Source organism: Pholcus phalangioides, unplaced genomic scaffold (assembly GCF_987345545.1).
Source record: "Pholcus phalangioides strain wild (caught in Gottingen) unplaced genomic scaffold, Ppha-v1.0 ptg000010l_1, whole genome shotgun sequence".
Lineage (NCBI taxonomy): Eukaryota > Metazoa > Arthropoda > Arachnida > Araneae > Pholcidae > Pholcus > Pholcus phalangioides.
Window position 1 is genome coordinate 32,617,159 of NW_028301603.1, and position 12,244 is coordinate 32,629,402.

Sequence of the window (12,244 nt, forward strand, 5' to 3'; positions counted from 1 at the left end):
ACATTAAACATATATTCACTATAGTTAATACACAGATAATGTTTCAAGTTAAAGTAATTTAAACTTTAAAAAAACTCATTTTTAAACTTGATTTGGAAACTTTTAATGAAAAGTTGAGCAAAGCAGTGCAAAGGCATTGTTCTTAATTGAAGTATCACTAAAAATGACAAAATAATTCACCTTTTCTACAATTTTCCAATTCTGATCTCATCATTTCAATCTTGATTTCTGAAGCTTTATTCTGGTATCTCAGAGCAGCTATCTTATGAATTCCAAGATCCTGTGCTTTTTCTGCTTCAAAAAGCTTCTCTTTCAAGGTATCACATTCTTCTATTTTTTTCTATTCAGAATAACAAACTTTATTGGGATCATAAAGATAAAAAATAAATTATATAGGAAGGAAATTTTCAACATTCTCTTTCAGCAACATTTTCATGAAGAATATGGGTTAAACATTTTATTCCAAATCAAAAGGTTGAACATGTTATGTCACAGACATAAGTATCTTTCAATGATATTCACGATAAAAATTTGGCTTCTAGCTAGTTAAAAATACAGTGATACCTTGGCGAATGAAGGTAATTCATTTCGTAATCACATTTGTTAGCTGATATCTTTCTAAGCCGAATCGTGATTTTTCATAGGTTTCTATGGAAAACCATTTAATTTGTTTTAGAAGCTCAGCCCAAAATTTCAAAGTAACTTTTATAAAACATCAAGAAGCACTATAAAAAAGACAAATGCTGACCAAAGGTTGCGATAAACAACTGTGCAACTGGATGAAAGAGAATTCAAAGGAAGATGAAAAACTGAACTTATCTTTTATTTTACACACTATGTACTCCATGCAGTTGGGTTTCTGAGACATAGTGAAAAAAAAAATTGGTGTGTTATGTGCTCTAATCAGCTGATTCTCTCTCATACACACATGCCAGATGGAAAAGAAGTTCCTAGAATGTCCAAGACTGTGTGTGTTCAGTTTGGTATTAAGCATCTTATGGTACCTATTGAAATCATTCAAAATCTAAGGCTCCTTATTGATTATTTTTAAATATATTTTCTCTTAGCTTAATCATTCGTTTTACACGAAATGGCTCAAAATTTTTCTTTAAGAGAAAGAGGTGTATCTGGGAAGTGATTCTGAGGTGGAAATAAATTAATCTGGCTCGAGTGACAGTTACTAATTGGATTCATTTAGATTGGTACAAAAATTTGGCTTAGGATCGAGCTGTTTTATGTTAATGCATACATCCATATCAACTAAAATGTTCAATAGCCAAGACAGAAAAACTTTCGTAAGCTGAACATTCTTAAGCTGAGACGTTCGTTAGCCGAGGAGATATCATTGTAAATTGTTTCACAATCAACTGCATCAAGGCTAGGCACATATAGGTTACATATGCTATGAATATACTGTATATTTTTCACATAAAGAATATTAAGTAATGGGAAGCATCTAGATTAAAAAAGGTTCTTACTTCCAGCTTAAGAGAAATGGCAGTTTTTCCTCTCATGATAGCATTAACTTTTTGAATCTGTTCAGCTAATTCCCTCTGACCCTTTTTGTACAAGATATGCAGTTCTTTATTCCGTCTCTCGAAGTTTTCAGATCTAAGCTTGAGAAACATAAATGTAAAATGAACAAAAATTCTAACAACTCTTTTTTTTCACAAATTTTGAACGATCTCAAAATAAATTCTCATATGCAAGCCACAACAACAGCACAGTATAATACCAATACTGTGTGTCATGAAACATCAATTAAATTAAGAGAATACATGGTGAAAATTTATGCAGTTATATACTGACGGTGAAATAATCCAAAAACATACTAAATGCAACAATATTAGATTCATACAGGTATTTCTCTCTGATTTGCTGGCTTTTCTCTTTGAATAGATTTGAAACAAAAATATGATAATATCATTTTAGAATTATTAATCTTCATTATAGTAGTTCTTTATGTGATCTCCAAGTTGAATGTTTGATTGAAATAAAACAATAATGTTTCCTCAAGTGGTGATAGCACCCACTTGAGGAAAGCTCAAAAATGGATTGGGAGCGGGGTTCAGTATCAGCTGAGATACGAGGGGGGGCATTGCCCCCTCCATGACATCTAAGGCGGAGCTGTCTGATCTAATGTATAAGCATATATATGAATTAACATCATCATGACCCCCCCCTCCCCCCCCCCAGCCTTTCAAGTATATCTCCGATTATGGGGCGCAGATAAAAGCTACAGATACAGTATGGGATCGCATGAGTAGGATTAGTAAGAGGGAACACTTTGAATGTTTTTTTGACTGAGAACTGCATGGTTAAGACAAATAAATATAGAAGACAGCTCTACATGAGCTGATATTGTTTTTCAAAACAGTGCAACAAATTGTAATAAATATAAACATGGAATTTTGATTCTCTGTTACTCACATGAAAATAACAGATCTATACTTTAAAAAAATCAACAAACAAGAAAAAACTAACTTTCTGGGACTTCAACTGTGATTCCAGGGATGAGCAAGAATTTTTCAATTCAGAAATTTTTTCTTCGGAAGACTTTATTCTACTTTCATTTTCTTTCAGCAATTTCTGAGCGATCTGCCTCGACCTTTCAATCCGGACATTTCTCTCTAATTCTTTCTCCAGGCTTGATTTTAAACTTTTCAGTTCTTCTTCATACTACAAAATATGTGTTACAGAAATTACATTAGGTTACTAGAGTATAAATATGGTAAAACACTGATTCACACAACACTTGTTTGTCCAAAACTATAAGATTACCCACAGTGTCCACATGGCCGGTTCGTGAATCCTGTGAACTATAATTATTAAAGAAGAAGGCGCCAACTGAAGAAAAGCGATTTTTATCACCAAAATATTTTTTGCTTACACTTGATGGCCGCTGTGTTGGTCGAGTGGTTATAGTGCCGGACTCGTGATGCAAGGATCCGGGTTCGAACCCCACAGTGGTGGTCGGCTGAAGTTGGTTTTCTGTGGTTCCCAACTTCAAGGCGCAAATGCGAGCCGATCTCCCCGTTAAAAAGTCTCGCCACAGAGAGCAACAGTCCTACAACGGTAAATCATCCAACCATAACACTTCACTCATAGTTAGTAAAACTGGGGGCAGATGACAGCACTACACATAACAAGCATTACACATAAACAAACTTTACGTCAGGTTGCACTACACGTACACGCACATTCCCGCATGTACCGATTCATTGGGGGGTTCCGCGGGGGGGGGGGGTGCATGTGTGGTGTAGCAGTAGTAGGTAGGGGCTTGGGGATCCATGATGTTCTTAAGTCAGCCACCTCGTTGGGCAATTTGCCTGTTGTGGCGTTGTATTTGTATTTGTATTTGAAAAATGTCCTGAACCAGCTCTGGGTGTCTATTACTTTAGCAAAAAAAAATTTTAAATAACAAGGAGAAATCTAAGTTGATTATTCCGCTGAAAATAAATAAACATATTCCTCAGAAAATGATTCTCAAACCAATATATGATACAAACTAAGATGTATATGCATGGATAGCATACAAATAAGAAACAAAAATTATTAAAATATCAAAAAATGTTCAGTCAATGAACTGTTTTTATGAAAATTCACTCAATTTTTTGTGTTAGTCAGTAAAATTCATTTTTCTGCGTAATAAGTATCTATTATCATTGCAGGTATAATAACAAGAACTGTATCATTCTTATGTGATATATAAATTTCACAAAGAAAAAAAATCAAAATTTTGCAAAAAAACAGTTTTTAAAAATCACAAATTTTGTATTCATTCACAAAAAAACTTCAACCAAAAATTTTACATTTGTTTGCTAAAAGTGACAATTTAAAAAATATATATAATTGCAGCTGTTTTTTAATTATGACATGATTAATTTAAATTAAGCTGCCTTTGAAAAGTCGAGAAGTACCAACATTTTTCTTTTTACGTTTGAGAAGTTACTACTTTAACCATACATGAAACTCGTGAATATTCTTCAGGGAAATTTCTAACGAATTGGTATGTGTATATGCGTGGCCCCCCTAACATATTTATGTTGCCGAAGTTATGCATGTTTCAGGTTATACTGGTGTCTTTTTCCAGCATGGCCCAAGTCTTTGACCACATGCTTATATTTTTTCATTAAGACAGAGTGGCGGGCCATGTTCTGGTTAAGAGGAGGAAGTGCTTATACTGGTGACATTTGAAGTCTGCATGACAGCCAAATGCTGTTGGTTTATCACAATAAATATATGTCTGTTAACATGATAGTTCTCCCATTCCGTGCCATGACTTTAAAAAAATATTTCTCGGGAAAGACTCCCAACATTGTTGGCAACTTTCTCATAATTTTGATTTTAAGAAAGTGTCTGTTTTCAAAAAAACGACACCCACAATTCCAAACTGAATTTCCTAAAGGGAAACTTCATCAGAACTTGCCAGGATTCTCTCGTTAATGATGGAAGGAATATGCTAACTATATCGTTAGCTTGGGCAAGCTTTATAGACCTTAATCAAAATAAGGTTTTCAACACTTTACAACAGATGGCACTGCAATTCACATTCAAAGACCACTCAGGCTTAGCAAATACAAAGGCAAACTCTCCAAACGACCAAAAGTAAACATATCATATACCCCGCTCCCCCTTCCAACAGTTTAACTACTTGTGTGTGGTTTCTGACCGCAAGGTTCTGATGACGACGTTCTATTGCAGAGCCAAAACACATAAACCAGTAAAAAGAAAAAATGTATTTGTCTTAAAAATGTTTTAATTATTTTCTGTGAAGAATAGAATTGTCTGTAGTGATGTAACGAAGTCTCATCTCTTGCTCAGAGAACTATACTTCTGTTTCATTCTGATACTATAAAAAACACTGCATTATTCAGATGAGAATTAAATTTACAATTTAAAAAATAATAACCAACTACGATTTAAAAAATTTATGTTGTTTTCTTCCTGTATTACCTGTAGTCTGTCATCTAGCACTAGATCACATTACAGAATGACTGGTAAGATAAATCCAGAATGTCTTCATATAATAACTGTCCTGTAAGTTTCCCTTTCACTACAACGTCTGTTTTTGACGAAATGATGAGTGGGGGGGGGGGGGGTGTTGTTATAACAAAGCAAAAACTGTATATTTTAAATTACAGTAGAACCTTGATTATCCGAGTTCATTTGATCATTGATCATTTTTGTCGCACCACTGTCATTTTCTGCACACGAGGGTTAATTAGACCGGGACCTACAATTTATTGCCAATTCCGAACGGCAGGCTTGTTTTTTATACTCGTCGAGGAGTTGGTGCGCTAACCCCTCGATGGGGGGCTCCTTGCGGTAGCAATTTTTTCCTGTGGTCTTGTCGCCGTTTTTTGTTGTACCCCTGTGCCAGGAAATTTTTTTGACAAGGACGAACAGTGTATCGAACTTGCGACACCTCTAAACATCCTTTGGTACTTGAGACGAGTATCTTATCGACGTGGGCTACCGCGCCCGATTATCTGAGTTAATGGTGGGGGAAGGTGAACACCGATAATTGGAAAACATGATTAAACCGCTGAGAGTAAGAACAAATAATTTAGACCACAATTGGGAAAAAAGTTTTTATGTATTTTACTTGTTTAAAATTACTATCCACTGTATATATTAATATTCCGTGTAAAAAATATAATAAAAAATTATTTACTGGTAGCCACACTACTAGTATACTGGGTTTCATTGAAGAAAGAAATGTAGAACCTTGATTATATCCGTGCTAATGCTGGGAAGGTGGTCAGGGATAATAGAAAACACGGTTATCTTTTTCCTATCAGCCATTTTGTACAGCTATAAAAAGTACTACACGAATGACACAAACAAGGAATAGCGCTGGTCCAGCCAATGAGCTATGCAGTCACTTAACCGCATAAATAGTTACATTATTTTTGTGCCTCATCTTCCATTTGGGAAAAAAAAAACAATACATTTTGACTAACTTTCCAGCATTTCATGTAATTAGCTGTGAATCTTCAAGCCCCAGGACAATGTCCGGTTCTTATGTGTGCATGTGGGGGTGACCTTTTCAACATATTGACATGGGAGTTCAGCTCTGGGAAGGAGGTGCAGGCAGTTCTGTAAAAGAATGAAGAAATCCAGTTTTACAAAATGAAAATGCTTGTTTTCATCACACAACCTTCACAGAATCTTCATAACCAATTAAAAAAAAACAAGAACACGGATAGGGAAGAGCTGAACATGAAATTGAAATTTTTGTAGCATGGTTAATCAGCTTCCCGGCAATTCTACACATGGACAGTCAAGGTTTTACTGTATCTATATTAATTATTAATGTTTCTTTTTTGTATTAACAATGCTCTATCATCTAGTGTTAAAGAATAAGCTATAATAACTATATAAATTTTGGAGATATATCGTTCCCTCATGTCAGAAGCATGAACGTACAATGTCCTTGGGAAAAAAGCAACACAAGAAATAATGTTTGAATGCTTACTCTACCCATGTTACTCTATGGAAGTTATTTTCCTAAAATGTTTTGTATCGTGTTTTGATTGGGATACACATTCACATTTCAGGCACAACTTAGATAGCAAAATAAGGTATCTAAACTGGCTGATAAAAAAAAAAGAGGAAAATTTGCACATTCGTGCATCTGGCATGAGGGAGGACAATATCACATTACTATAACTTCACCTGTTGGACAACACTTAATGATTCCGACAACTCTTCTTCGACATCTTCCATTTTTCTGCACTTTGCATACAGTTCAGATTCGAGATCAGATATTTTGGATCTAAGGACATTTATTTCTTTTGCAGTATCCACATCGTATTCCACATTGATCCTAAAATACCAAAAAAAAAAAAATCTTGGTGAATAAGGGAAATTACAGTGGACTCTTGATAATCCAGCCCCTCCTGTCTAGTAATCCTATGTTTTTTCTTCAAGCCTCCCTCGCCATGGAAGAGGTAAACATGTCACTGCATGTCTATGCGCTGAAGTTCATACAGTGCACTCCACTACTTAATAATCACATCACTATCTTCAGCAGTTGTAAAATGCATTTTCCAGCAGGACAATGGAGACCGCACACAGCAAGGAATCAGCGAACAGGCGCTGCAAGGCACACAGATGCTTAGTTGGCAAGCAATGTCTCTAGATCTCTCATCCATCGAGTGTGTATGGAACATGATTGGCCATTGTTTGCTTGATCTGCCTCAGCCTCAATCGGAGGACAATCTGTGGAATATGGTAGAAAGCATATGGTCACCCATCCCTCAGGACACCATCCACACGTTTATTTACTCTGTACCTTGAAGGGTTGCTGCTTGTGTTGCTGCAAGAGGTGGTCCTACTTCCTATTGACTAACCTGTATATGCTTTCCCAGTATTACTATATTTGTTTGAAATTAAAATCACTTATTTCAATATACATTCTCTATCTGTCTGCCAATTTTTATCACATTCTACTCACTATTTCATGGTGTTGCATTTTCTCTGTCAAGCAGTGTAATTTAAACTGCTGACTGCATATTTTGAATATAGTGTACAAACAGCCTAAAGTTTACAAAACAAGAAAAAAGTATAAATGAAAATGGGTCAGCTTAAATTGATATGCTATAAATGTACCTTCTCTGTTTCAGTTGATGAATGACATCTTGTAGATGAAGAATTTCGAGTTTTAGCTGCTGGATTTCATCTTTTGCAAGGAAGTCATTTCGCTGAGCACTTTTAATACTCTGAAATGACTGCTGCAATTCCTGATTTAAAAAAAAACAAACATATTAATATTGACTTAGATTTTATAATTCTCAGTATAGCCTATACACCTCAAATACAATAAACCTCTCTATCTTGAAACTGATTGGCATGAAAAAAAAAGATTTGAGATAGAGTTTTCTGGAACAGAGAAAAAAAAATAGCTCTAAAATGGCAAAAAAATTTCTGCGGTGGTTGGAACTACTGTTACATTCATAAAGTCTTGCAACTTATTTTATTATGGAAGATTGGAAGCAGATAGAACCTGTTTATTTGGTGTTTCTTTTGACGTAACTACCCTGTGCAGTTATGCATTTTTGCCACAAAAATATTGCAAGCCTTTTTTTGGCACATCCTCCAGTGCCTTCATTGCTGTTTGCCGCATTTCTTCAGGAACTGAGAACTGTTACAATTTGAGCGAAATTCTTTATCCAAGGATGTGTGATTTTTTGGCAACTAATTGGATGCCAGGAGGAACCTGTGAGTTGACGCATTGTTGTGATGGAGCACGACTTTCAAAAGCTTTTCAAAGATTTGGTCCCTCGCATCTCACTAAATCATGCACACATTTAAGGACTAACATGTCTCTCCTCATGTTAAAATATCACATTCCGATATTTCCATAACCAGCTTATACCCCTGATCATGCCGCTTAAGGGGGCAACGTAGGTTCCGAAGAAGTGCAGCGATGAAGGCACTGAAAGATGCGCCAAAAAAAGGTTTGCAATATGCATTTACATCTTTATATGAACAATGGAAAAAATTCATAATTGCACAGGGTAGTCACTTTGAAGGAAACACCAAATAAACACAGGTTCTATCAGTTTTTATTCTTCTGTAATAAAATAAGTCCTTGAACTTTTTGAACACGGCAGTAATACACTCCATATAAGAACATAGAATAATATGATGAAGAAAAGTGGAAAGATCACCTCTCTCATACTCTTGACATTGAAGGAATCGCTCGAAAGCAGCTTCTGAGTTTCTTCAAGTTCTTGTGACTTGAGATGAAGTTCAGCTTTCATTTCACATAACTTATTCGATAACTGCTCTTGCTTCTCCTCTGATTCTTCTAACAGCTCAATCAGCTTCAAGAAACTCTGGTGATACTTTTCCAGATGTTTTCCTTTCTTCAAACCATTAAGTATCTATAACAGGAAACAGTATTCACTGATTAGCCAACAGAGCATATACAGATTTTAAATTAAGGCGTTAGCTTAAGTTTGATGCGGGACCAAACTTGGAGCCTTCAAGTTTGATTACCAAGTCATTGAAGCTCGAAAACATACTGCGCAGCCAATTCATATTACAACCAAAGATAATCAAACTTTGAGTTGAGAAAATTTGTCGCCAACGGACATTGGGGCATGAGCAGAGAGATACAGGAAGGGAGGTTTCCCGGTAAAAGATGTGTGTGAGTGACGTATCACAATTGTGCCTGTCCCCAGCCCTCAAAAGTCCATTTCTGCTTGTGCATTTGAGAGCTTTCAAGAAAGTTAAATATTAGACCTATGTCGGTTTACAGAAAATTCACCAACAACAATTCACCGCTACGAAAATTCCCCCAACCAACAATTCATTAACGAAAAATTCAAAGACTAATGATTCACTGACAACAGTTTGACACGAGTCAGTGAGCCAATAAGGGGTCTAGGTCAATTCGTCGCAGCGTAAATTAGTTGTGCAACAAACTTGTCACGGGACGAATTAGTTGCAGACTCATTTCGTCATGATACGAATGTTACAATGTGAATTCGTCACAAAAAATTTGAATTGCTTTAAAATTCAAATGTTTGTTGTGATCTTATAAATATGGTACTTGCTTTAGGGGTAAAAGATGGAAATAATTTTTGTTCTCGTTTATTGGAAATGTTCCTCTTCCCGATCCGTTTTAATTTGCAACAAATGAAGAAAAGTAATAATCAAAGTCATCGAGGGATGTTGGAATGTACACCGAGATAATAACTTGTGTCTCAATAAATTTTGAAAATTTAATTTTCACCATATAAGCCACATCTCCCGCTTTCTGTGTGGATTTCTATTTCTTGCAGCGAGAGGCGTCAGGGTGCACATCAAGATAATAAATAGTGATCAATGTGCCCCCCCACTCCCAGCACAATTTCTATAATTCACGATTGAATATATATCAATTCAGAAAATACATCTTTGAGGAATTTTTTATCGACAATGTATCTAAGTTTTATGTATAACAGCTGCGAAAAGTCTTATTTAAATTTTTTTTTTTCGCAATAGAATGTACATTTTACATCACCTTGTATTATTACACCAAAATAATATTCAAACACACCAGCCATAGGCACCAGAACCTGGGGGCCGATGTCACTTGAGCCCCCACTCCAATCACTCATGAATATACAATGCAATGAACCATTCCGCCTCCTGCAAATGGGTTTGAGTCCCTTATATACGGAATGAATGGTGATTTTCAGCCCCCCCCCCCTCAATGTTTTCTTCATGTCAGTGCCTTTGACTGGCCAAGGGTGCTGGAAGTGTTTCGAACTTGGGGGTTCTTGTCTTGATCTTTATAGGAAACTCTTAATGAAGATAACTTCTGAATCAATTCTCTACGTGCTCATACCCATTCCATAAAGTATCGTGGGTACCCACAGCATCTGTCTCTGACACCACTGCAAAATATCAATCAATTTCTGACTGTATTTTTTCTCCAACTCTAAAGCAACAACTCTCAAGTAAAAAGAATATGAAATCAGACTTTTAATTAGCCCATTATATGTAACTTCTTGTTCACGACACTCATACCATTCCAGCAGGCCAGTCATTTGGGGGAGGGCAGGAGGCGCTTTTGAAAATACACTAAAAATGGTATATATATATATATATACATACATACATATATATACATACATTGAGTACATGTGCTTTGCCCCCCCCCCCTGGAAAATGTTTGCCCTCCCCTGGAAAAAGTTGAAATGACGGCCCTGCGTTCCAGTCCATGATTAGTAAAAATTTCTTCTTACAACACAAATACACAAGTGAACTAACATTAGCAAACAATATACGATTTTATTCAGAGGCATATTTCCTGGGTGGACAGGGGGTATACAGGCTTTATCCCAGGATGACACGTTCAAGTGAAAGACTGTAACTGAAATTAGTGATCAAGAAAATGAATTAGAAAGGGAGAAAAGAGGAAAGGTTCGAATAGCCCACAGGTGGTAAAACTTTCAATCCGTCTCTGATTAGTGGCCAAAAAAATTAGTCGAATGGGAGAAGAGCGGCAAAATTTGTACTAGTACCTTAAATAAATCTGCTTCTGTTGAGACAGATAGGGATTAGGTCAGGGAGTGATCAAAACAGTTACCCAGAGAGTTTTCAAGCACATGAGTGACTTAGAGAGAGTGAAAGCACGTGAATGACTAAAACAGTCACCTACAGAACAAGGGACCAGGTCAGTGAGTGACCAAGAGCATGTGCAAGCATGTGAATGATCAAAAGAGTGACAGAGTGTGTGCAAGCATGTGAATGACCAAAAAATGACAGAGCATAGGTAAACATGTAAATGATCAAAAGAGTGACCTATAAAGCAAGGAACTATGTGCGTGGGCGACCAAAAGTGACCTATAAAGCAAGGAACTATGAGCAGTGAGCAACCAAACATATGACCTAGAGCATGTGCAAGCATGTAAGTGACCAGAAGAATGACTTGGAGACAGGGCCGCAACTAAATGCTTGGTCACCCGGGGCAAGTGCACATTTTAACGCCCCCCCCCCCCTTACAATGTTGAAGGAGAGGTTTCAGAATGAAATTTGTGCCCCCACGAATCCAGCACCCGGGGCACGAGACCTGCCTGCTTCCCCCCTAATTGCGGTCCTGCTTAGCCACACAGCTGTATTTGCAGGAGTAGGAGGCAAGCATGTTATATAAGAGGATGGCGAATTCGAAGTAAGAGTTCTCAGGAAAATTAGACTGGAAGGGCGGCAAAAAATAATGCGCCTCTGGCCACACCCCCACTAGTAAATTTTTACTGTGAAAAACTGAAAAAATAGATATTTGTTTCCCTTTCATAGGGGGAAAAGGGGGGGGGGGTACGAAATTTTTAATGCATGATTTCACCTTTGTTGATTTTGCTGTTGTTTTAACTAACCCAAGTCAAATGTTAAATTTTCTTTCATTATCATCACGATTTAAATGTATTTGCTCAAGTTTTTTAATGATAAACACACCATTGGATTTAAATAGTTTTAAAACTGAAAAGTACCAACAAAAAAATATATATATTTTCACCTCTCTCAACCCAAGTTCATCAATTAACTCGGAAGAAACTGAGTTCATCGTAAAGGCACTTCAATCAAGCCTCAATTATGGTAATAAACTTGAAAGGATAAAAACTATTAGCCGGCGGTGTGTAAACAAAAAATCTACTAACTGTCCTTCACAATTTGTAGTTAACATCTGTGTTCAATAGATGGCGCTGTAACACACTCTTTCCACTTCGTATTTTATTTTCATTATGAT

At 36.4% G+C, this 12,244-nt stretch overlaps 1 protein-coding gene across 1 annotated transcript in view; it reads right to left on the reverse strand.

Moving 5' to 3' along the window:
• The window catches only part of LOC149081307 (uncharacterized), a 30,634-nt gene extending 18,488 nt beyond the window's left edge, over window positions 1–12,146 (reverse strand). Inside the window, exons 1-7 of the mRNA XM_089238143.1 lie at window positions 12,014–12,146; window positions 8,679–8,894; window positions 7,618–7,748; window positions 6,682–6,832; window positions 2,485–2,679; window positions 1,479–1,616; window positions 181–340 (exon numbers count right to left, since the gene is read on the reverse strand). Coding sequence (XP_089094269.1) covers window positions 181–340; window positions 1,479–1,616; window positions 2,485–2,679; window positions 6,682–6,832; window positions 7,618–7,748; window positions 8,679–8,894; window positions 12,014–12,061 — 1,039 coding nt within the window. The 5' untranslated portion in view covers window positions 12,062–12,146. The remainder of the gene's footprint in view (window positions 1–180; window positions 341–1,478; window positions 1,617–2,484; window positions 2,680–6,681; window positions 6,833–7,617; window positions 7,749–8,678; window positions 8,895–12,013) is intronic.
• Window positions 12,147–12,244: the final 98 nt, after the last annotated feature.